Raw genomic sequence first — 24,561 nt, 5'->3', positions numbered from 1 at the left:
CAACGCTCAAATCAGCGTAAATTTACTTTCTCTTCCCTTTCTGTAAAAATCGGGGGCGGGGGAGGGGTGGGGGCTGAATTCTTCCTTCACCAGTTAAGCTGGAAAGTGCGTTTTATTTATAAATAATGGCTTACATGTATTTAATTAAGACTCTTTAGCTTGACAATCTGACCACCACCCAACGGACTTCTTGAACGCAAAATAAATTTTATTTGAATACCAACCTTATCAATCGGAATACAAAACATTTAAAACTAACTAAGTCTTGAGTTAATTTGAAAAAGAAATCTTAGCCCATCTTGTAAAAACGTACAAGATGAAGAATTTCATCAGGGAAGTGTCGAACAAATTACTTAGAAAAGGACTCTTATTTGACCCGTTTGAAACTCCCACTTTTATTTAAAGTGTTAACGCAACTTTGAAGCAATGCTCACAAATATTGTCAATAGACAAGTATATTTGAAATTGCCCATCATAGATATTCTGTATATTAATGAAATCCTATACCGACTTCCTTTTGACAATAAAAAGACTCCAACGAGGTCCAATTGCCTAAAAACTTAAAAATTTCTTACATTTAAAACAGAAAAATACTCATTAGTGAATAGTAAAATCCTTTTAAGGGATTTAATTGCTTTTTGAATCAACTTAGTTCGAGTTATATCAGAACATAAGAAATTTCACCAGACGGTCCGTACCATACTTAAGGCTTTGATTTATTTTTCACCATCCTAAGTTCTCCAAATGTTTTGCCGGAGCCCTGTGCCTTCCTGCGACGTTCAAGCTCCGAGGGGAAGAGAAGAACATTAATACGTTCATCATGTGCTTTATATTCACATTGAACAGCGTCTTTATCATTCGGACGGTTTCGAGTATTATCCTTACTGTAGCTATTTGAAGGATTTATTTCTTTTTTTATCTCGGGCCTATGGTATCAAAGTACATGAGAGACTTACCATAACCGTTTTAGCCTAGCCTAGCTAAACTTATTTGACCTTTAAAAAATTCCAGCGTTCGAGATTACTAGTATTATTGCTGAAATCGAGAAGGGACGTTTCTAAAATAAGAACATGTACTACTGAAAAAATGCACGGAGGGGCACCTGAGGTCTTCCTTGGAACGTCGCCAAATGACATATACTGTGTCGGTGTGACGTACAGCCGAAGTAAAAAAAGAAAACATACATTTAACACTTATAGTATATATTTATTTTAATCCACAATTAAGTCGAATAACTGAAAACAATAACTTAACATAGTCTGTATAGTCTGTATTAAAACGGACAATTAAAATGAATAGCTAATGTTAAAATTGTAAGACTTTTAAGTGAAGATATTCATTTTTTTTATATAAGACTGGCAACGATACAACGATGCCATAAATGTTTAGTCAATGCGTTACACCTTTTATCGAATATGAATGCATATAATTTCAAATTAAAACACCTTTATTTTTATACAAAAATTCTTAATATTAAAAAAAAAAGAATATTTTTTGAAAAAAAAAATTGTATTTCTATTTCGAAATATTTCCTTAAAGCTACAGCCCTCCGGATGAGCCAAAATATTCGAATAAAATCAAAGTGTACTGTGATTTGAGAAAAAGTAAAAAGATTCAAGAATCAAGTAATAATAAGTACATGTATGTTATATTCGATTATTGACTGTTTTTTCCGTATTGATAATTATATTTCAACTCTGTTACTAACGCTTGATTTTACCTTTTTTTGTAATTTACTGGGGTTGTGTCACTGATAACGTGCTAATTGCTTACTTTTGGTTACTTCACAATATTATACTTTTAAATACGTTTTAAAAAATTTCTAAAAATAAGCATGAATCTAGAGGCATGCTGCTTTCAAAATGATGACTAGATTGGTCCATGTATTAACTTTAGCTTGGTACGGATTTAAAAAAAAATATGAAACAAATGTTTACTACTGCAAAGTTCAACAGTTCAAAAATGAAAATATGACGTCAGGAACCGAAACTTTATAAAACAATTGGTACAACATCAACGACAAATAACAATATGTAATAAAGAAGAATAAAAACACACGATAAGATGTATTACCGATATATGTACTAAAATCAGGTACAATAAAAAATTTGTTTTCACAAAGTGAAAATGTAGTAATGTTGTTGACAATTTTGCGTAGTGCAGGAAGACTGGATAAGGAGTGGGCGGGGGAAGGGATGGTGTCGAATGAATCGATAACCTTTAAGATATTTAGATAAATGACTAAAGCAGACGGTTATCAAATACAATTTTTTTGGAAATTGAAAAAAAAGTTAAAGAGTGTCACTCATTTTTGAGTACATTTAAATTTTTTAGAGAGCATTATCTTTTTATCATGTTTATTCATGAAAGGATGCGACAAACTTTCTACGTCATATATACAGGAATGTATATTTTAAACAGCACATTTCTATTATAATGCGTATTTGAAATCTTAATGATTTTTTAATGTTTCATATTTCAAAATACACCAATAATATTTTTTCTTTAAAGAATAAGATAAAATGTTAAGGTATTTGCCCAAAATAACCAAAAGCATTCTTTAGCTAAAAAATTCAGATAAATTTTAATGTTTCTAGTCTAAAGTAAATCAGTAACATTTTCTTTTCGATAAAGGAATGCAGTTGTTTTCAATGATGAAATACTCTAACATGATGTACGGCAAGCAAATTGAATTATACATCAATATTTTATTAAATCTGTCTCAAGTTCAAATCTACTTATTTCTTACATGTAGATCTGATTGCCACAGTATTTGTTAACTTCTCAGTATTGGTTTTTCAGCAGTAAAAACTATGAAAGCTCACCGATGATTGGCTGTTTAAAAGGTCACGAGAAGGTGACATCCTATTGGTGGTCGTCAGATCCTTATGCATAGCGTTTATTAGGAGCTGATTTTAATCAGATTGACATTAATATACGAACTATATAACCAATATCTGTATACATAATGTGGCTTAATCTTCATATTATAGAACTGTCAAAATCATTCTGATGTCCGTAATAAACAAAGTTTTTTTTCCAAAATGAATGCATTTAAACCTAACAATATAATATAAATATTAAAATACAATAGTTTATTCAAGAATTGCTAAAAATTGCACGATTTTTTTCTGGACATTTACTATGTAAAATTGCAGGTAGAAACAAATGCACATGAATTGTAAAACGTCCATCAGTCCCTGTCTCTTTTAGCCCAAACAACATCGGGGCTTCTCGCATTTCCTGTTGGTAAATAAAATATACATGAGCTAACAATAACTCAAAAGTACTCACTTTTTAAAAATAAAAATTATATGACTGTAATTATATCTCGAAAACGATAAAAATTATTCAGTATGAATAATATAAGCAAGGAATTATAATGAAAATGACTACAAAATATGTACAAAACTATAACAGTAACTATAAAGGTAATATTAGATATCGGATTATTTCATCGAACTTTATCGCATTGTACGGGAATATGGCAAGGGGGATCAATTAGTCGTGAACTATTGATTTAAACATACTTCATTGCCAAAAAATAGGACATATACATGCATGTTAACAGTTACAATATAATGACATGACATATTTGGCAATAGGGTTGACCCACAAGTTATCTCAACATTAGCAACGGGTCTTGCCTGGAGTCGTAAACTATTACCTACCTTCTGCGACAAGGTCTTTTAGGATTTCATCTACACTTATGCCACTATGAATGGCCAGAGCAATATCTGTAAGCAGGTTTTTCTCTACGGCATATTTTACTGGAATAAAAATAGCAGATATACAACCAAGCGTTCGCCATTTATACATATTACTACTTATGCATAATGCCTTACTAATGCCATTGGTCGTTTCTTTCAACAACTAATTAAGTGTTTTCTTCGATGTATGTAGTTAATAGAATATAAAGTGTTCACATATAATCAATTAAGCAATGAAGCATTAATTTTATCTTTTCAAATTCTTTAAGTAAAAGTTCCAGTTATGTTGTATAATCTATTCTTCCTTTTTCTTCAACAAATAAGACAGATAATGTATTTCCATTTCATTTTTTGATGCCCCAAAATAAAATAGATGATTTTTTGCAAATCAAACCCAGATGGGCAATTTTTTATTTTTTTAAAAGAAGTTTTTTCCCAAATTTGTTAAGTTTTTTTTTATTCATTTCTGTTAAAAATTTCTTTTGACATGGGTATTTCATCGGGTTTAAACACATATGTAGGATCCTTTCATTACTGTTTGGGTTTGATTTCGCTGTTTGAATAAAAATATCAATCTGTCTTAACATAAATGCTCCCCTCTTATATAGTTTTCTTTCTAATTTAACATTTACTCCTTGAAATGTTTAGATAAACATAATGAAAACATTAGAATAGAAAACAACATTAAAACTATGTAATTATCTTCCGTAGCAATTTGAGTAGGCTGAAAGATAGCTGCACAGTTTATGAAAAAGATCTTTTAGACAAAATTAGTATGACGCTGCACTGCATTATTCAAAATCAGCAAAATAACATGAAAATTGTAAAATCGGTTTTGATTGAGTCTGTACATGAGGGATACTGTAAAAGCGCAACACCCCTCATGCCCTCTAGCACCGGCTTGAGCGGTGCTCAATTTTCAACACATTTAAAATCAAGAATCGAGTCAAATGCCAACAGTAATGCAAGAACATCTGATATTATCTTACTTTCATCTCGGAATTCACCAAACGTGCCTTCTTTAGTTTCTGTCTCTATATGAACTGGCTTTTTATCTGGAAAATTCATTTGTGGTTGTTTATCATTTGTTATTTGTAAATGTTAAAAATGATTAGTGTCCAACTTTATTTGTCATCCAATGAAAACGCTGTATTTCTTAAAAAATATGTGCGTTAATTTTCATAGAAGTACAAAAGCGATACTATATCGAATTCCGTCCATAGTCGACTTCTATTTTTCATAGTACTTCATAAAACCGCATAGTGACGTAATAAAATGAATGATAATGAGGCTAAATAAAGCTTGACACTAAATATGTTAGTATTCATTCGTGCTGTTTTACAGAAATTAGAAACATTCTCCTGTCGCTATCGCTCCCGTCGAAGTTTCTAATTTCTGTAGAACAGCACGGATGAACACTAACATATACATAGACAGGACAATAATAAGTATACATGTATATTGTAATGAACTTAAGTAACATTTATCATACTTAGTGTCCAGCTTTATTTGTCATCCAATGAAAACGCTGTATTTCTTAAAAATTATGTGTGTTAATTTTCATAGAAGAAAAAAAGTCGATACTATATTGAAATTCCGTTTAAAGTCGCCTTCTATTTTTCATAGTGCTTCATAGTACCGCGTAGTGACGTAATAAAGAGCCAAATAAAGCTTGACACTAAATTATGTTAGTATTCATCCTAAGCTGTTGTACAGAAATTAGAAACATTCTCCTGTTCACTACAAATAACAATCATAGTGTAGCTTGTATTATTTAAACAATATTTGGTATGTGGTTTCGGAGTATACTAGTTACATCGGCTTCTCATTGATGTTTAATTTTTGCTTTAGAAAAGGTATTTACAAAACATGATGCCTGCTCTTGTGCTTAATAAATAGGATTTACTAAAATATGCGTCTATTGTGCTTAATATGTGCTTCATAATGATTCTTATCTTACAAAGTTGTTGCCATTCAGTTTTTTTTGTGTGTGTGAAGAACTAGCCAAAAAGGCAAAAGAAATAACAAAATAACAACAACAAACAGACCCCCCAAACCCCCCCCCCCCAAAAAAAAACAAAAAAAAAACCACAAACAAACAAAGAAAAACAAAGAAAAAAAAATGCGCCAAGGGAAAACAATTTAAACAAAGTTATTTACATTTGTCATGATTTATAAAATTTGAAATGGTAGCTTAAACTGTTAGAACAGGTATCTCACCTTGTTTATTGTGTTGCTGATATATGTTATCTGTCTCATCGTTAAGACGTTTTGTCAGATCTTTCCAGTCCACAATATCCGCTCTTTCTTTTGATTCTGGTACTGCAGTATCCGCAAATGTACCTTAGATAAGAGAAGTTAAAATCAGTCTGATACCATTACGATCCTTTTGTTTTGCTTTATTGTTAATCAGTTTCGATTGCTTTTGACTTTTTTATGTGGTTACGTAACACAATAGTAAAAGCAATTTCTCTGATGCCCCTAGCATTTATCAAGACTGGATACAACTTCTTCAATTTTCAACATATTGTTATTGAAAAACAAGGTATAATGAAAGACTAATACAACTTATTTAATGTTCAACATATTGGAATCCGGTATAATGAAAAATTAGATTAATTCAATCTTACTAAGGGAATTCGATAGGGGGCAATTCATTATTGATGACAGGTTATGGTGACATTTTAAATTTTGTCTATTACCTTTAATTTACTCATATCTTTAACAAAAATTTCGCCTAATGTTTAACAAAGAAAGCTTTGAAACCGAAAATGCAGTACTGTCTGAAACCTAAAATACAGTACTGTCTGAAACCGAAAATACAGAACTGTCTGAAACTTAAAATACAGTACTGTCTGAAACCGAAAATACAAAACTGTTTGCAACCGAAAATACAGTACTGTCTGAAACCAAAAAAAACAGTACCGTCTGAAACCGAAAAAAAAATACAGTGCTGCCTGGAACAGAATATACAGTACTGTCTGAGACCGAAAATACAGTACTGTCTGAAACCGAAGTTACAGTACTGTCTGAAACAAAAAAATACAGCACTGTCTGAAACCAAAAATACAGCACTGTCTGAAACCGAAAATACAGTACTGTCTGAAACCTAAAATACAGTACAGTCAGAAATTGAAAATACAGTACTGACTGAAATGGGAAAAACAGTACTCTGAAACCCAAAATACAGTACTCTCTGAAATCAAAAATACAGTTCTTTCTGAAACCGTAAATTCAGTTTTCTGTGTAGTTCTTGATATTTCTAAGTGCAAATTTATGTACTGTATTTATATATGATATTGCTTCTGTTAGTCCCCCCCCCCCTTTGATGATAAGTATGACTCAGTGCTCCCTTCCGACGTTCCCCTAAACGATGGCAATAATATATGCCCCGGAAAAGAAAGAACTACAAATATTTACCTTCGTCTACCATGCTTTCACTTTTTACGCTTTGTGCTTCTTTGACAAGTTCTTTAAGCAACTAAATGAAAAAGGAAAGTAAAATTTAATATGAAAAATAATAATTGAGCCGCACCATGACAAAACCAACATAATTCGTTTGTGACCAGCGTGGATCCAGACCAGCCTGCGCATCCGCGCATTCTGATAAGTATCCATGCTGTTCGCAATCAGTTTCTTTACTTGTTATAGGGTTGGTAAGCGGACAGCATGGATCGTTATAAGACTGCGTGTATGCGCATGCTGGTCTGGATCCATGCTGGTCTCAAACGCATTATATTGGTTTTGTCACGGCGCGGCTCAATTATAATATATCTTAACTGTTCAAGTGCTACATATTTAAGCTTAGATAAATATGTTGAAAATTTCTAGAATTGTATTTTAACTTATTTATAAGTAAAAAGGTGCAAATTGCAATTGAAACCCAGTTTATTTTACTAATATAAATTGAAATCAAAGTATAATGATGTGAGTTGTTAAAAGTAGATACAAATTTGAGCTTAAATAAATGTGACGTCAAAACCTATTGTCAAACATATTGTATTTAAACCTTTTGTTGCTCAGAGTGCCATCTATTTGCAAGCAAAAACAGTACACACGTTACTTATTGGAATATGGAGTTATTGATAATATTTTTGTCAGTTTTGTTTTAATTTCTTCCATAAAAAAGAAAATGTCCTTTCGTATAAAAAGAAGCATTTGTCTGTTAACCTATCTCAGGTAATTTTTAGAAATATTCCCGAGTAAATATATAATGATCTTATAGTTAAAGTTCTGGCTGCGATTGGGTTTTACTATTATGATTTATTTAAGTATTACCTTAACTTTTTGTACATTATTAAGCATTTTTAGGTTGATAATATCGTCTTCAGGTTCACGATTGCCATCATGTTCAGCTTTTGCATTTGTACGTTTATCTGTTCGGCTCAGCCCTTCAACACCATGTTCTATCGGATCCCTTTCACTTTCTTTCATCTTGTTTTCTAAATTAGCTTTTGCTTGCTGGACATCCTCTAGCCTTTCCAGCTGTAATGAAAATCAAATCTTTGCAAAATACATGTGCATATCTTAATATCTTATAATTTACACCGATCTATACCATTTTATGCTGTATCAACATATAAAGGACATATCTATAGATTAGGCATGTGGAAAAATATACGTGACTTGCATTTGACACAGTTCTATCTTTCATTAGATTATAACATAACTAATTAATTTTGAAAAGCCGATGTAGAAGTAGATATGTAAATGCTACCGAACCTTTTATAAGTATTATAAGGTCCATTTGTGCTCATATTTTACATATAAAAGTAAATAATTGTATGAAAAGGTACGTTGCTTCCTTTTGTATGATGTTTTACAATACTTTCCTTCCTTTATTTCGATTTTTACAATTCTTTGATTCATTTTTAATAATTTTTACAATTCTTTGGTCCCTTTTATAAATTTTACAATACTTTGCTTCCTGTATTGTAGTATTTTACAATTCTTTACTTCCATTAGTCCAATATTACGTCTTTGCTTCCTTTATTGGGACTATAACAAAGAAATTCGTTGTATTTTTGAAAGAGCTACATCAAGTATTTTTTCTTCTTTTTCTTGATGGTAAATCTCGATCTTCAGATGCAAAGTTTTAATTTCATTACACTTTAAACTACATGCGTTTTCGTAAAATGAAAATTGAATGCCAACAATACATTCTCCTAGTTACTCATTTCCCGAGATTGCATCAGTGAATGTCATTGGTAAACAGCCATAGTGTAACAAAATGCGCAATGAAAGAAACAGATTCAAGTTTCTGGTTAAACTGTTTATAAAAGCATTTAAGTTCGAATCAATTTGTATTTAAAAAAAAGAATATAATTGCACACAAGATGTACTTACTAGGTTTTTCAGTCTTGATAACTTATCCGTAATTTCTCCTGCGTCTAAATCTAAAATGCAAAATAGGTGTACGTATAAGTTATAAACAAATTTATGACACATGTCAGTTTTGATACTTCTTCCAAACTCATCATTTGAACATAGTACAAAAGATAGAATTTAAAACGTGACCAGTAATTGTCGCTAAAGCCGATCTAAACATATTTATTCAAGCTCGATTGTGAAACAAGTTCTTGCAACTTATATTAATCATTTTCGAGTCCGCTTTCTGGAACCAACCAGTACTGTTTTCATATGAAGAAACATGGTCATGACCCGAGTAGGGCTCGAACCCATGATCTGTGGGTTGAGGGGTAGACACCTTTACCACTCGGCCACCGCTCCCCTTGCCAAAGCCGATGAGAGTGCAGTTTAATATGGATGAATCTTTGAACGGACATAGGATTTTTGGTGCATATTACTTGGCGATGTATCTTAGTTTCGAAAGTATAAAAAGGAATGTAGCATTTATTTCATGTATTTATTGTTGAAGATACAAGTTGTTTTACATTTAGTTTGGAAACATAAGACATGATTTTCATACAGACTTGCAATGGAGTCATCAATATTTCAGATATGTGTCGATTCACGAAAAGAAAGGTATGATTTTTAGAAAACAACAAATGTATGTCTGCGGTGTTTTTATTTATTTATATATTTTTGCGGGACATAATAAAGATAATATTATGATGGGAGAAAATTATGAGAGAAGCACTTTGATCGAAAATAAATGCAAAGGTGATTTGCAATCGTAACGTCCTTGGAATTATTCATAAAAATGATTCAGTCCTTATCCGGGAATTTACGGAAAGAACCGAAATGTTGTAATTGCCCGTACACCGTACGAGACCGTACACCGGATATCAATGTGTTTTGTGTCGTATTTATGTATCAGCAGCGGATCAAATCACCGGAAATCGATTTCTCTGCTCAAATGGCAACAATCTTACCTGGTTTTATTTTTATGTTTCCCTTGATTTATGGCATATACAAGTATTAACAAAAAAATCAATATTTGATGTACTTTTGCTAAAGGAAATATCACCGTTGCTAACAAGAGACTATATAGCCTGGTTCGTTGTCTAGTATACTGCGATTATGTAGAGAATATGTTGCCCAAGTGTAACAAATATCCGGTGTACGGTCATACACCGTGATAAAAGACCGGAAACGGATTTACAGTGATTATTATCGTATATTTTTTTGTAATTCAATTAATTCTAATGACATTTTCACTGACATGGGTACTACGTTTTTATCAATTCGATTTGAAAAAAAAAAAGACTTTCAGAGGAAACCATAAAAAAGGAAATGCATTCGTCTTGTCAATTTTAACAAGGAGTGGGCTCGTGCGTTTTTCTACAACGAGGAAAAAGAGAACGTTACTTTAACATTTCATTGCAGAAAATTAATAGGCCTTGTAATAAAACGGGCTAACGACAGCGTTTCAATCTAATTTTATTGGGAAAAGACTGCGTTTGATTACAAATGTCAAGATCATTTCAAACGGCGATGAAGCCGGAAACTGAATTCATAATTTTCAAAGATGATGTTCTACCCATAAAATTTATAACAAAAATTGACTTTCATTTTTTAAAACGTCAAAATTTGATAAATTGATGATAGCCTTTTAAAAGCTTCTTGCTTGTTTTTATTTAAGTCAATTTCATTTTTTTCTTCATATTTTAACTTTTTGACTAGCTTGTCTTGTCAGGGGCAAGCCGTTGTTTCCTTGAGCAAGAAACTTAACATTCATTGCTTAGTACTGGTTGGTTCCAAAAAAAACGCATTCGAGAGTGTTTCAATAAGCTTATGGCTTCCAACACAATCGAACTAAAATGATTTTTTTTATATTAAACTAAACTAGCTTGTCCTAAACAAGGATGTCCTTCAGTGTCCTACGGACGGACTTTGTATAATATCTTAGCAGAATTTCAACCACAGAAAAGATATTTTTTCTTTTTTTTCCCTAAGAGCAGACTCGGGGCAACTCTTGCCTGAAAGAACAAACACAGGGAAGAGGTCATAGTTATTTTGTTATGTTTCTTTTATTCAAGACCAATTGTGCCTCATATTCGCTATTATTTAAATTTCTTAAAAATGATTGATTTTTGGTATTTTCTTACAGTTTCAAAAAAATCATTTGGCATAGTGTTGACCTATGTTTTATTTCTTTTGATCTGTTGGCAATCAAGGTAATTATAGTGTATTAGTATTTTGTATAGTACTCAAAATACTACTTTGTTTTGAAATTATCACTGAACGTGCAGTAATGTGTCCTATAGGTAGCAAAATGTTAACAGAGTTACTGTAGTATTTTGACTTTCATACAAAATACTAAATACACTTTTATTATACCAATTGTTAAAAGAGCAAAAGAAGTAAAAGATTGGTTATCATCATGGCAATGAGTTTTTGGAAACGGTCACAAGATATCGAAAATAAATCGTTTTTGAGAAATAGAAATGATAACATGATATACTGTGTCATTAAAGTAGTTTGAAAATGGCTGTGAAACGGGGCTCAACAAAAATAGATATTGATAATTCAAAAAACATGGGCAGATAAATCTTACCAGTTGATCGCTTCACGGTTTTCACGGGTAAGCTGTACACAACCGCCAGTGTCACGGCTATCTTGATAAGTAAGTTAATTACACGCATTCTTTCCTTCAATAAAGAATAATAATAAAGAATATTGACAAATGAATGAATGAATGAATAATTAAATAAATGAATAATTAAATGAATATAAATAAATAAATAATTTTTAACCAATTTTCTTCTTTTTTAAACTAAGATTATGGACGGAATGAAGCTCATAACCATTGGATGTACGCCCGGACGAACGAACGAATGGACGGACGAACGAACGAACAAATAAATAAATAAATAAAAATGAATGAATGAATGAATGAATGAATGAATGAATGAATGAATACAAAATGGATGAATGAATGAAAAGATAATTGACTGAATGAATAAATGAATATTGAATAGAATGGAATAATAATAAGATTATAAACCAATGGAATTTTGTCAATTTCCGTAAGTGTACACATATAAATTAAGAAGAATTACTTGCAGGAGAATAATGAGGATAAAATAAGGAAATAGAAAATCATTAGGGGAAGAAAAGAAAAAGAAGAGAAAACATCATAACGGCAATTCACAGTTTCTAAAATAATAATATATTTCATGAATAAATAGTCAGTATATATAATAATACTTTATGATTTTAAAATAAGGCATTTTAGAATTCTTGCTGATTTTGCCCGCGAGAACGCTCTTGTGAACATGATTGTTATAGATGTCATAAAACTGTGCAGTGCAGACAGGCACGTTTGCCTGATTCTCAATTTTTGCTTTGATTGTCACTTTCATTGTCATAACTTAAGGCTAAGATTTTCTAATAGTAAAAAGTGACATTTCATTTTTTTAAAGGCCCATGATGCCTGAGAAATGCTTTATTTTTATTTCCCAAAATCTTTTTAATTTTGTATCATAGTTTGGGGACCTTTCTGTTGAAAATGTGACAGATAAATCGTATACATATACATGCACAATGCGTTATCTGGAGTGCAGGTATTAGTTACCTGCACTCCAGAGCATGCCCATCGATTGGTTCATTTTGTCCGGGTTTACATATTGTGACGACAGAGAAAGGGATAGCGATGGGAATATCCTATTCAGATGCTCGTTCATTGGTTACTTTTTTGTGGGGTTTCATATTTGGTATCAGGAAACGTGTTTTTATGTATGACCAGGGTCTTTCTATTTGAAAGACCCTGGTATGACTATGATACAAAAGAGGAAGAGCATCAAAACACTCGGCAATCTGATTTATACTCGGAGCTAAGCCCCGTCGTACAAATCAGATAACCTCGTGTTTCGGTGCTCTTTCTATTACTTATGCCATTGGAGTAAAATGATTATGTAGCAAGTTTGAGATAATAATGTCGCAAGATTGAGATAATTATTTCGCGGGAACGAGATAATAAAGAAACGCATGTGTCACCACTGTCACGCCCGTTTAACTCACAACGAGTGAAAAATGTCCATCGGTAAAAATGTTGTGAGCAACTTCCGTTCCTCGTTGTGAGCACCCATCTTTGACGTGTGACACGATAAACAAGGTGAGTTTTTCATAATTTTTGAAGATTACAGACATTTATGTAAAAATATCGGAATGCAGTTAGCTAGCGATGTGTTTTCCGAGTATGCACATGTAAAGATATTGCCTGTTGGTGGACAATTTGATGAAATACCGTGCGACGCAGTCACTCGGGGTAGCTGGAAAACTGGAGATAACTTCTCTTTGGACCTAATTTAACATTGAAAACGTCGATTCTGGTGATGTTTTGTGCATTCTAACCTAAAACAGATGCCCACAAGTCTTCAGCGTAAATTATTATCTGAAAGTCTTCAAAGAAACGAAGATATACCCTTTTTTGCTTTAATCCTCGTTGTGAGCACCATAACCTCGTTGTGAGCAAGACAAGCGCAGTGCATGTCTGGTTTTAATATGTAATTAAAATGACGAGAATACAATTTTCAATCTACAAAAAAACATCAAAACGTTTTTGTACAATAGTTTTTTTTTTTTTTTTTTTTTTTTTGAAAATTATTCTACATATTCACAAGTCATCAGATTAACGGAAGAACTAATCAGTCGAGGTAAATCAGGTATTTTATTTCGTATAGTATAGTGTGGCACGACTGAACATCACGGGAAGTTTATGAATATTTCAACAATTTCACAATCTGTGTGATACACACATACATGTGTTTATCCTGAGCTGAAGACCTGACCAAGGTATGTAAAACAAGAACTGTCACGGTAAGTTGACAATGCCCCCGAAGTGGTGATTTGTCCTTTGATTTATGGACCAGATAGATTATTTGTTTTTGGACATTTAGACCTTCAATGTGAAGGTCATACAAGGTCAAGGTGATATAAATATAGGTCAGTTGGAAGGTCTTGTCCAAAGGGGTATTGTGTCCAAATATGAATTCATTCCACTTACTAATAAAGAAGTTATGACCAATGTTAAAGTTTTTGGATGTTCTAAAATGTCATTCAGGGAACAATGTAAAAAAAATACATCTCAGTTTGAAGGTCTTGCCTAAAGGGTTGTGTCAAAATATGAGTAGAATCCGTATACTAATAAGGAAGTTATGACCAATTTTTAAGTTTTTGGACAATTTGACCTTCAAGGTGAAGGTCATTCAGGGTTCAAGGTCAAAAGAATATAGGATAGTTAGAAGGCCTTGTCCAAAGAGGTGTTGTGCCTAAAAATTATGCCAGGACATTATGGCCAATCTTAAATGTTTTTGGACAATTTGACCTTCAAGGTAAAGGCCATTCAGGTGTCAAGGTAAAAAATACAGGTCCGTAGGAAGGTCTTGTGCTAGGGGATGTTGTGTTCAAATATGAATCAAATCCGTATACTAATAAGGAAGTTATGGCCAATGTTAAAGTTTTCGGACGGATTGGCGGACTGACAGACGGACAGTTCAAAACTAATATGCCTCCCTTTGGAGTATGCACAACGTCTTGCAAAGAAATGCTGCTGTGCAAAAACGTTTTAATTGCTATGGTAGATTGAAAATTATATTTTAACCATCTGAATTACATATTAAAACCATACACGCACTGCGCTTGTCTTGCTCACAACGAGGTTATGGTGCTCACAACGAGGATTAAAGCAAAAAAGGGTATATCTTCGTTTCTATGAAGACTTTCAGATAATAATTTACGCTGAAGACTTGTGGGCATCTGTTTTAGGTTAGAATGCACAAAACATCAACAGAATCGACGTTTTTCAATGTTAAATTAGGTCCAAAGAGAAGTTGTCTCCAGTTTTCCAGCTACCCCGAGTGACTGCGTCGCACGATATTTCCATCAAATTGTCCACCAACAGGCAATGTCTTTACATGTGCATACTCGGAAAACACATCGCTAGCTAACTGCATTCCGATTTTTTTACATAAATTTCTGTAATTTTCAAAAAATATGAAAAACTCACCTTGTTAATCATGTCACACGTCAAAGATGGGTGCTCACAACGAGGAACGGAAGTTGCTCACAACATTTTTACCGATGGACATTTTTCACTCGTTGTGAGTTAAACGGGCGTGACTGTGCCACAGTAAAATTAAGCCCACGTCTTTTTTGTTACAATAACTGTACACTTGATCGTATTGCAATATTTACATTTGTGTGTACACAACGCAAATATTTCCATGATAACGTTTCGGACAAAAACTAAAAACTAGATCGATACGCCCAAGTTTTATCACGCCATACACGATGGCGGAGAAACGTAAGAATAATTAGTTGTCATAATCACAATACGGACAGCTGTAAGAATAATTAGTTGCTAAAATCACTTTACGGACATAAAGTTACTTGCACTTGGGTCGTCAATAACATTAAGTTTAGGATTACCATACTGTCTTAGAGCACTTATTATGGAAAAGTTACTCAAACAAAGATTAACGTATAATAAAAATGTACACTGCAAGATAACATAGCCCAATTTACCGAAAAAGAAGAAGAAACAAAATTATTGTAAAATATCATTAATTTCGAAGGTGAAGCGCATTGGATTGCACAGTGAACCAAACGCTATCTTGAACACCATTCAAATCGTCTTTATAAAAAGATGTGAACTTTCATATATTCATTCTTTTATAAACGGTCGTTCATATAATATATTAGAATTTGTAAACAACTATGGGGGCAGATACAATTCCGGTTTGTTTGTTTGTTTGTTTGTTTGTTTGCATTTGTCCGTATTTAATGAATTTATTTTATTAGATCCTGTTCACAATTATTTCTAAACCCTTAAAATGCTAAATATTTGAAATAGACTTGTCCATCATTTAATTTGGACTAAACCATTCATCATTTTAGGGACATTTTAAAAATAAAAAACTGACTGAATAGCAAAAAGTGCATAATAATAATAATAATAATAATAATAATAATAATAATAATAATAATAATAGTGAAATAAAAGAATATGTAACAAACTTATTTATGAAAGATTCAAGCATAAACACAAAGAAAAATCAATCAAAAGAAAGTCAAATAAGTTTAGCTTCAAACATTATTTATATCTCATAGTGTATAATTATTTCAAACATACCTGTTTCGAAATAATTAAATCGCAACTGAAGTGAAAAACTTGGATTTGCCCTCAAAATATCAGTTTATATTTTACTCGTATATCTAAAGGAGGCAAATATCAAAATATCGAGTGATATAGTAAATACACGTATTTTATCCACTCCGTAAGTTTTAAATCCTTAACTTTTACGAGATAATCTTAACTCTCTGCTTTTAAAATAAATCCGAAACTGTCAGAACTATATTCCAGTGTAACCAAACAAAATAACTTCTTTGTCCACCTCTGACGCACATGCGCGATAAGATAGTAACGGTTATAAGGCTAGCGTTCCGTTCCTCCGCCCTACGAATTAATCACAAACGCATTTATGAAAACTGTTTATATAAGTTAAACCATTAAAGGCGTTGGAAAACATTGGAATGGCTTAAGTTTTTATCAAATTTCACTTTATGTATTAAATTGAACGTTATGTAGGTGCGTTTGTTTTGATTGATACAACGTCATCTGTGGGCTTAATTTTCTTTATTTACGTACTGACTGCCGATCATACGTTCCGGTTGCTCGAGTGATAGTGAAAAATGTTTACCGATTTATTAGTATCTAATTTTGTAGAGCTATTTATTTCTTTAGTGAAATGATATGTTTAAATATTATTTTGATGCAATAAAATGATATTAGTTAACTTTTGATTTCCTGTATTACTTTAACAACTTATCTTGTACATGTATTTAAAACATACCATTTTTAGAGAGAGAGGGAGAGAGTCTTCAAAATATTTGTGTTTTATTTTTAAAAGTAAAATGTTATTGTAGTGAAAAAGGACATAAAGAGAAAGTCTTCAGCCCTAAGTCAAATCACAAATTCAAAGATCATTTGGAATATCATTAAATCGATGTAATCGTGGGAATTTGTCGTCTGCTAAAAACAGTTACCAAAAAATATACGAACAATAAAGATTGACAATGATGACTTATACGTCATTAAGAAACTAGGATCGTGTTCACTTCAATTAGATTAAATTTTCAACTATTTGCTTTTGTTTTGCCTTGCTTTCGAGTATATCTCCTTATCTACAAGTCGCACCGCTCAAGCCGGTGCTAGGGGGGCGTGAGGGACGTTGCACTTATTCATTATCCCTCATGTACAGACTCAATCAAATCGAGTCTGCAATTTATATGTAATTTTGATGTAAGTAATGCTTCCGAGTGGTCACTGTTTCCAGATGTTTTCTTCTATTCACAGCTTATGTCAATAACCCTATTGTTACGACAACTATGGGCTGTGTTGTTTTCTGGTCTTATGGAAGCATTTTTCCATAAGTTCCTATAGTTTATAGGATTAAATACCACCGAAGCCGTTGCTTTTAGTTGGATGTGGTTTGGTCAAGGGGAAGATTGCACTTTCCTCAATCTTGTTTGAACTGAGATAAACAAACTGAGTCTGTTATTTACAATTATTTGTTTTAGTTCGTATAGGCTTATTGAAACACATTTGAATCAATTTGTTCCTGGAATCAACCAGTATTAAGCAAAGAATGTAAAGATTCTTGCTAAAGGAATCAACAGATCTTTACATATTGGGAATTTTTATGATGAAATATAACAGACAAATTTAGAATTCAAATACATGTAAAAGTATTTTTATTCTACGAAAATATATAAATATAGAGTCATTATATTAACTTAAGGTCTATGTCAAGATGGTCCATGGTCAAATCCTCTAGAAAAGCTTCATTTTTCTCTGTAGTTTAATGCTCGTAAATGAACTTTACATATAAAGCAAATTCGGGAAACAATGATAAAGACACGTTAAGATGAAGATAAATGGTGTTATTTCTAACAATGTGACATTGGATTCCTTGTAACGAATTGGTAATGATGATGTTTTAATTGTTATTATGTTTTAGCTCGCGACAAATGTGAAAACATATTACAACAATTAACTGATCTCTGTCAGAGAATGCATAAAGTTATCCCATTTTAGCAAGAGCAAGCATTACCTAAATGATTTTTGAGCATGTAAAATGAATGTTTATAACCTGAAAACAATTATGAATATATGCCATTATTTGTCGGACAAGCAACAAAATATAAACAAAGTAGTATTCTGACTTCCAAAGAAAATACATAATCACTGTAACTGTACTAATTGACAACCCGAAGCAGAAGCAAAGAACTTTTTAGGAAACAATAACAGAATACTGAAATGAAAATAAAAGAGTTTTTGAAGTAACAAATAAAATAATTTTTTGTCATACTGGGCCTTTAAGCATGACCCCTTTCTTAAGCTGTGAACATTTGAACTACAAATTTATTTTTAAAATTTATAGAAACTGGTATTGTTTTGATGTTAATTAAAACCTTCATTTAATTATAACTGTTGAAGTAAAGCCAACTTTTATGTAATGAGCCAGTTCTAAAGTTTTCAATTTTTCTTCAAGTACGTGTGTACTTAACGTGCAGGAAAGTAGCAAATCTTATAATCAAATTTTAATACAATTATATTCACAATTCTTACGAATTTACATAGTTTCTTTCATCTTAACACTGTTATCGTAGTCACATAGGAATATAGTTTACTTTTTGTAGCTTTTAAATCTAATTGGGACGTCCTGATACGACCTTATGTGTTGATAAAGTTACTTGGGTTAATTGCTAACAATTTGTGTTCAACGTGATGAATTTTTTTGTTCCTCTTACATAATTGTAAGTAGAATAATAATAGACTTACGGAGAAATTAGGAAATTTGTACAATTAAAATAGTAACAAACGAGGCTTTAACGGCACATTATGCACTGGCAATCAATGATTTAAAAAAAAAAATCTTTAGAAAGGTCAAAACTGTATTTACAAAATACCTACTCACTATTATATTACAAATTGCCAAAGAGCAAACAATGAGAGAGGGAAATAGTTCATTTATATGGATAATGAGTATTAATTTGGAAAATTAAATGAGATACAAAAAAAAATAGTTTTGAGAAATAAAAAGGGATAGCCTTTCGGGGGCTAATGGATCTTTGATGTATAAGATTTGAATATAAACCATGCTTCTATTGCCTTGAAAGGAAAATATAGTCTATCTTGGTACACTTTTGATTGAAAATATGTCTGACAACCATTTCTTCTTTAAATATGCCCATTGATGTACAATTATAAACAAATCCGACTTAATGTCAACTGGCATTTTGTACTTTCGGTTTCTACAACCATAATAATAAGTATAGAAATAATGTATTGTTTACTTTTATATCTTTGAATTTGCTTATTATTTTAGGCAGACTTTTACTTGATATATTGATTAAAAAACTTGTCAACAACGCACAACAATAAATTACTATTTGTTAACATATTTAGTTTCTTAGCGTAGGTTAGACCGAAATACTGTATCCGTTCTATTGCGTCCGAAGACTTACGGAAAGGGCCGAAAAGATGCGATTGTTTGGCGGATCGCATACATGCTCATTGGCATAATTTTGACATATATTTCATGTCAATGTGTCCACGTCTTCGTGATGTTAAGATGTATGGTTAACGCAATCTGGTGACAAAACTACATCACGCGACTTACAAAAGCAAACGAAATAGGTACGTATCTTTAAAGATCCTGTATGTTTTGTGATTAATATTGTTACTGTCTGTATACCACACTTGCAAAAGAATATATATGTATATAATTATGCAAATAAAACAATTTTCAAACATCCAAGAATATGTAAAATGTGTACTGCAAATATTTGTGCACATTATATGTAATCAATAAATTGCATGCATTTATTTCTCATTAGAAAATTTGACTTGGAATTTATAGAAAATAACTTTCTAATTACCTCCCTTTATTTACATGAAATGTTAAATTGGGTAATATCGTTATAAATAATGCTTTTTGGAACTTACAATATTGACAAATCTTAATTTGAGGATCATATTTTTGAAATAAAACCATGAAAAAATTGTGTTAAAGATCTTGTTGTTACTACACTTAAGTGAAATTTTATATATGTATATAATTATGCTTCAAAAACAATTTTGAAACATCGGAGAAAATATAAAATATGTACTGCAAATATTTGTCCACATTGTAATAATTAAAACATATGCATTTATTTTTTATTGAAAAATTTGACTAAGCCTTTATAGAAAATAAATTTCTAATTACCTCCCTTTATTAACATAAAATGTAAATTCGGTTATTTCTATACAAATAATGCTTTTTAGAACTTACAATATTGATAAATCTTCATTTGAGCAATATATTTATGATTTAAATCCATAAAAATAAGTTACAGTATCTGTAGGGTTATCCTTCACTCATTTGTTTGCAGTTTACTCATGATGCTCAAAAAGAAAACTTTTCACGTCAATGTCCTTTGACATATAATTAAAAATCTAATTTATATATTTCCTTTATGGCAAGGCCAAATATGAATAAATTAATTGATTTATTTTCTTCCAGTATTGTACATCTTTTATAATATAGACTGACAAAATATTTAATCAAAGTGTTTGAAGAAAGAAAGACTCGCTTAAATGCAAACTAGATAATTAAAATACTGAATTAAAATATTTTGTCATATCAAATAACGATGTCTTACATTTTCATAATCATAATTGCACATGACTAGTTAGAGATATCAAAGCCAAATATCTTAGATTTACTACATATGTAAGCTATGTTTTTTTTTTATCTTCATTACATTCATTTCTTATATATCACGGGGGAGGAAGTGTTACACGAGGGATGGAGTTGATAATTTGTCAAGGAGTTCTTGTGATAATTGTCACGGAGTTCGTCGGAAAACTATTGTATATACTGCAAAAAATCTCGTCAAAAATGGTAATTTTCGTCTTTAAAAAGTGAGTTTTAGGTGCTAAATTAAACATTCATGATTAAGCTTGCCTTACATATTGTATTATGTTTCAAAAACTAATTCATAGTCCATTTTTCATCGCCTCTTGCCTAAAATCTGGTAGTTTTGAGTAAAATTTCCATTTTTTGTTGCCAATTTGCAAGTATTGACATGTTTATTTCAAGTCTTCATCCTTGCCATACATAATTACCTAATGATAATACAAAATTGCAAACATAAAGCCCCGGCTAACAAATACATACCCGGTTTTTCAAATGTCCCGGAGTTCTTGTGATAACTCAAAATATGTCCTGGAGTTCTTATGATAACTTTTGTTACTGCCAATGTGTTTCTTGTGCTAAATCACGGCACGTTTTAACGTTTTTTATTATTCAATAAGGTTGTAAATTATTATGAAATGAAGTAGGCTCATTTTTTTGCACCAAGAATGAGGATATATTATTTTGGTTTTGAGTGTATTTAAGTTAGAGATATCTTATCCTTGTTTCTTTTTATGGTATTAATTTCAAGTCTTCATCCTTTGCCATACATAATTACCTATTTGCAAAATATTTTTGCTGACTCAGATTTCGTAGACTGGAAAAAGGATTGATGTAGAGCATTGACTTTCATGATATAAATGCGCTCAAGTATGGTGTCTTTATGCATATTTTTCTGCCGATGTTTGATGGGTATTTCCCCTATGTAATCTTAGTGGAGATTTGCTGTAATTGATAAGAAAAATATATTTTAGGCTCGAACCCGGAAGGACTTGCAAATTTGTTCGAGAGATCAGTAGTTGAATTTTTATCATATTGTCGTATTTTTTGGAAACATAGGTTTGAAGAAATTATCCTGGTTTTATAAGTGTACTTGTTTATTATGGTATAAAATGAAACAAATTACATAGCCCTTAGATAAGCGAGGCACAACTATATCGTCCGTGGCCGAATGGTTAAGGTCTTTGACTTCAAACCACTTGCCCCTCACCGCTATGGGTTCGAATCCCGCCAGGGACTTGGATTCTTTCATGTGAGGAAGCTATCCAGCTAGCTTACGGAACGTCGGTGGTTCTACTCAGGTGCCCGTTCGTGGTTAAGATAATGCACGGAGGGGCACCTGAGGTCTTCCTCCACCAGTAAAGCTGGATATGACCTATACTGTGTCGATGTGACGTAAAACCCAATCAAAAAAAATATATATATATTATCTGCTTAAGAAAGATGGTTGAGAACAACGTGTAAGTTTTGAGACATTTTTGTTTTGTGGTTTAGGCCATAATGGTGCAGCTGATTCAATCTTTACTGTAGATGATAGCCTATCACCTGTTTATCCTTTGCAGACACTCAAGACCAACATTTTATGAAAAGGATGAGCGTATTATATTTCATAATTATTTACAACCTTATTGAATAATAAAAATTGCTAAAACGTGCCGTGATTTAGCGCAACAAACACATTGGCAGTAACAAAAGTTATCATAAGAACTCCAGGACATATTTTGAGTTATCACAATAACTCCGGGACATTTGAAAGATCGGGTATAAATCAATCTTGTATTATTATTAGGTAATTATGTATTGCAATGATGAAGACTTGAAATAAACAGGTCAATACTTGCGAATTGGCAAATAATTTGAAATTTTTACTCAAAACTACCAGATTTTAAGCAAGAGGCGATGAAAAATGGACTATGAATTAGTTTTTGAAACATGATACAATATGTAAGGCAAGCTTAATCATGAATGTTTAATTTAGCACCAAAAACTCACTTTTTAAAGATGAAAATTACCATTTTTGACGAGTTTTTTGCAGTTTATACAATAGTTGCACGGCGAACTCCGGGACAGTTATCACAAGAACTCCATCCCTCGTGTAACACTTCCTCCCCCGTGATATATGCTCTCACTTCATATTTTTCTTGCATGCATGCATGTAAAACCTTATTGTTGTTCGCATACAATGTATTTAAAAACGCGTACTGTCACAGGATGATATCTTGAGCCTTTGTATACATAACAAAGATTAATAACAATACAAATAATATTTTTTTCGTATGTTCTGTTTTGTTTATGTGATTGATTGAGGACTAAGCCTTTGCTTCGCTGGTCAATATTTCAAATTTTCCGCTATTTTCCACGGCTAAGACTGATGCATTCAACAATAGAATAGCCAATAAATGGTTACAGCTAGATAAATGCGTTATAACAGATATTTTGTAATAAGACCTTTTGCAAATCACTCCTATAGATATATTTACAATCATTAATTGGAACACTGTTATTGGTCAACAATCTAATAAGGGTATAATTGTATTATGTGTATCAAGCTAACGTTGAATTATGAGACAAAAATCTCACTTAACCCAAAATTGTTTCCTAAGATTCTCCCGAAAACAAATAAAAATCTCATATAGAGATATTGGGATACATATGAATATTTATTATAAAGAAATTTAATCTAGCTATCTCTACTGAACTGTAAGTAAAGAATTAAGTTTTTTTTCTGTATCAGTAACTAGAGGATTATTTGAAAAAATTGTTTATACCAATACAAGATTTATATCTAAAAATAAAGATGTATAGGATACCGATAATTACTGGAAAATAATCCGATTGGACCTCGAATTGGGGATAAAATCCTAATGGAGTCACCCCTTTGGAACTGACCTCTATAATCGTTTCTTCGGTAGTTATTTTTTTAAATAATTTGACCAATGAAAGCATAATATAACCAGTATTATAAGTATTATATTGTTAACTGATTTATCTGTCTCTGCATAAAATCAAAGAGTTCGATGAATTTATTGTAGTAAATGTTTACTATTAAACACTAGTGTTTGTAAAAATCTGGAAACAAAGTGATTAATCGGAAGCATTAATCACGACACAATGATATGAAAATTGCAGTCTCGGTTTTATTGAGTCTGTACATGAGGGATAATGAATAAGTGCAACATGTGTTATGATTCATTTGAAATATTGCAATTCTATTTGACAAAAAATAATTTTAAACACTAAATTAGTGTTTAAAATAATTGTCTTTCCAATAGTATTGCAGTTTTTCAAACTAGTGTTTGATATCATATTTTGTCCAATGAGATCGTTCCATTTTTTTCAAATTCTGTGATACTGTTATATATCATCATCATCATCATCATCATCAACAACAACAAATAAAAAACAAATAATATTAACAACAGAACTGTATAATATATATTCCACATAGAAAATTTATCTATTACAAAATACATGTATTTATTTGACAATATCCACATTTGAACATTTAAGATTTTCAAAAGTAAATTTTAAATATACACAAAGATAACAATTTAACAATAATAGTTAGACATCCCTGTCTAGCCCTTGGACGCTCGGATATTTCCGTTCATTTCCGCCATATTAGGAATAATCTCGGCCTTTTTCGCTTATATTCGATAAAGTTCGTCATACTTATATGTTCCAGTAGACAAGTTTATCGT

General features: G+C 31.7%; 1 protein-coding gene across 2 annotated transcripts; it reads right to left on the bottom strand.

Moving 5' to 3' along the window:
* Window positions 1–1,269: 1,269 nt before the first annotated feature.
* On the bottom strand, window positions 1,270–16,657 carry LOC132721477 (uncharacterized). Of its 2 annotated transcripts, none has more exons than XM_060705783.1 (9): window positions 16,249–16,657; window positions 11,671–11,764; window positions 9,057–9,106; window positions 7,989–8,195; window positions 7,131–7,191; window positions 5,931–6,053; window positions 4,700–4,765; window positions 3,672–3,770; window positions 1,270–3,243 (listed from the first exon to the last, which is right to left on the bottom strand). In XM_060705783.1, exons 2-9 carry the CDS (start codon window positions 11,756–11,758, stop codon window positions 3,194–3,196), a joined length of 744 nt encoding a protein of 247 aa, XP_060561766.1. In that variant the 5' UTR covers window positions 11,759–11,764; window positions 16,249–16,657; the 3' UTR covers window positions 1,270–3,193. The 2 variants fall into 2 exon arrangements, with proteins under 2 accessions (XP_060561766.1, XP_060561767.1); XM_060705784.1 differs by lacking the exon at window positions 16,249–16,657 and adding an exon at window positions 15,312–15,425.
* Between the last annotated feature and the right edge of the window lie 7,904 nt (window positions 16,658–24,561).

This window comes from Ruditapes philippinarum, unplaced genomic scaffold, assembly GCF_026571515.1.
Source record: "Ruditapes philippinarum isolate M1 unplaced genomic scaffold, ASM2657151v2 ctg227_1_1_1_1, whole genome shotgun sequence".
Classification (NCBI taxonomy): Eukaryota; Metazoa; Mollusca; class Bivalvia; order Venerida; family Veneridae; genus Ruditapes; species Ruditapes philippinarum.
Note: the sequence above shows the minus strand (reverse complement) of the source record. Positions and strands in the feature narration are given on the sequence as shown.

Coding starts and splice junctions, on each gene's coding strand:
- LOC132721477 (XM_060705783.1), bottom strand. CDS start 11,758: ATGCGTGTAATTAACTTACTTATCAAGATAGCCGTGACACTGGCGGTT. Junction 7,192..7,988: donor ATAATGTACAAAAAGTTAAG/GTAATACTTAAA, acceptor TTTTTCATTTAG/TTGCTTAAAGAACTTGTCAA. Junction 6,054..7,130: donor TGAAAGCATGGTAGACGAAG/GTAAATATTTGT, acceptor CTCTTATCTAAG/GTACATTTGCGGATACTGCA.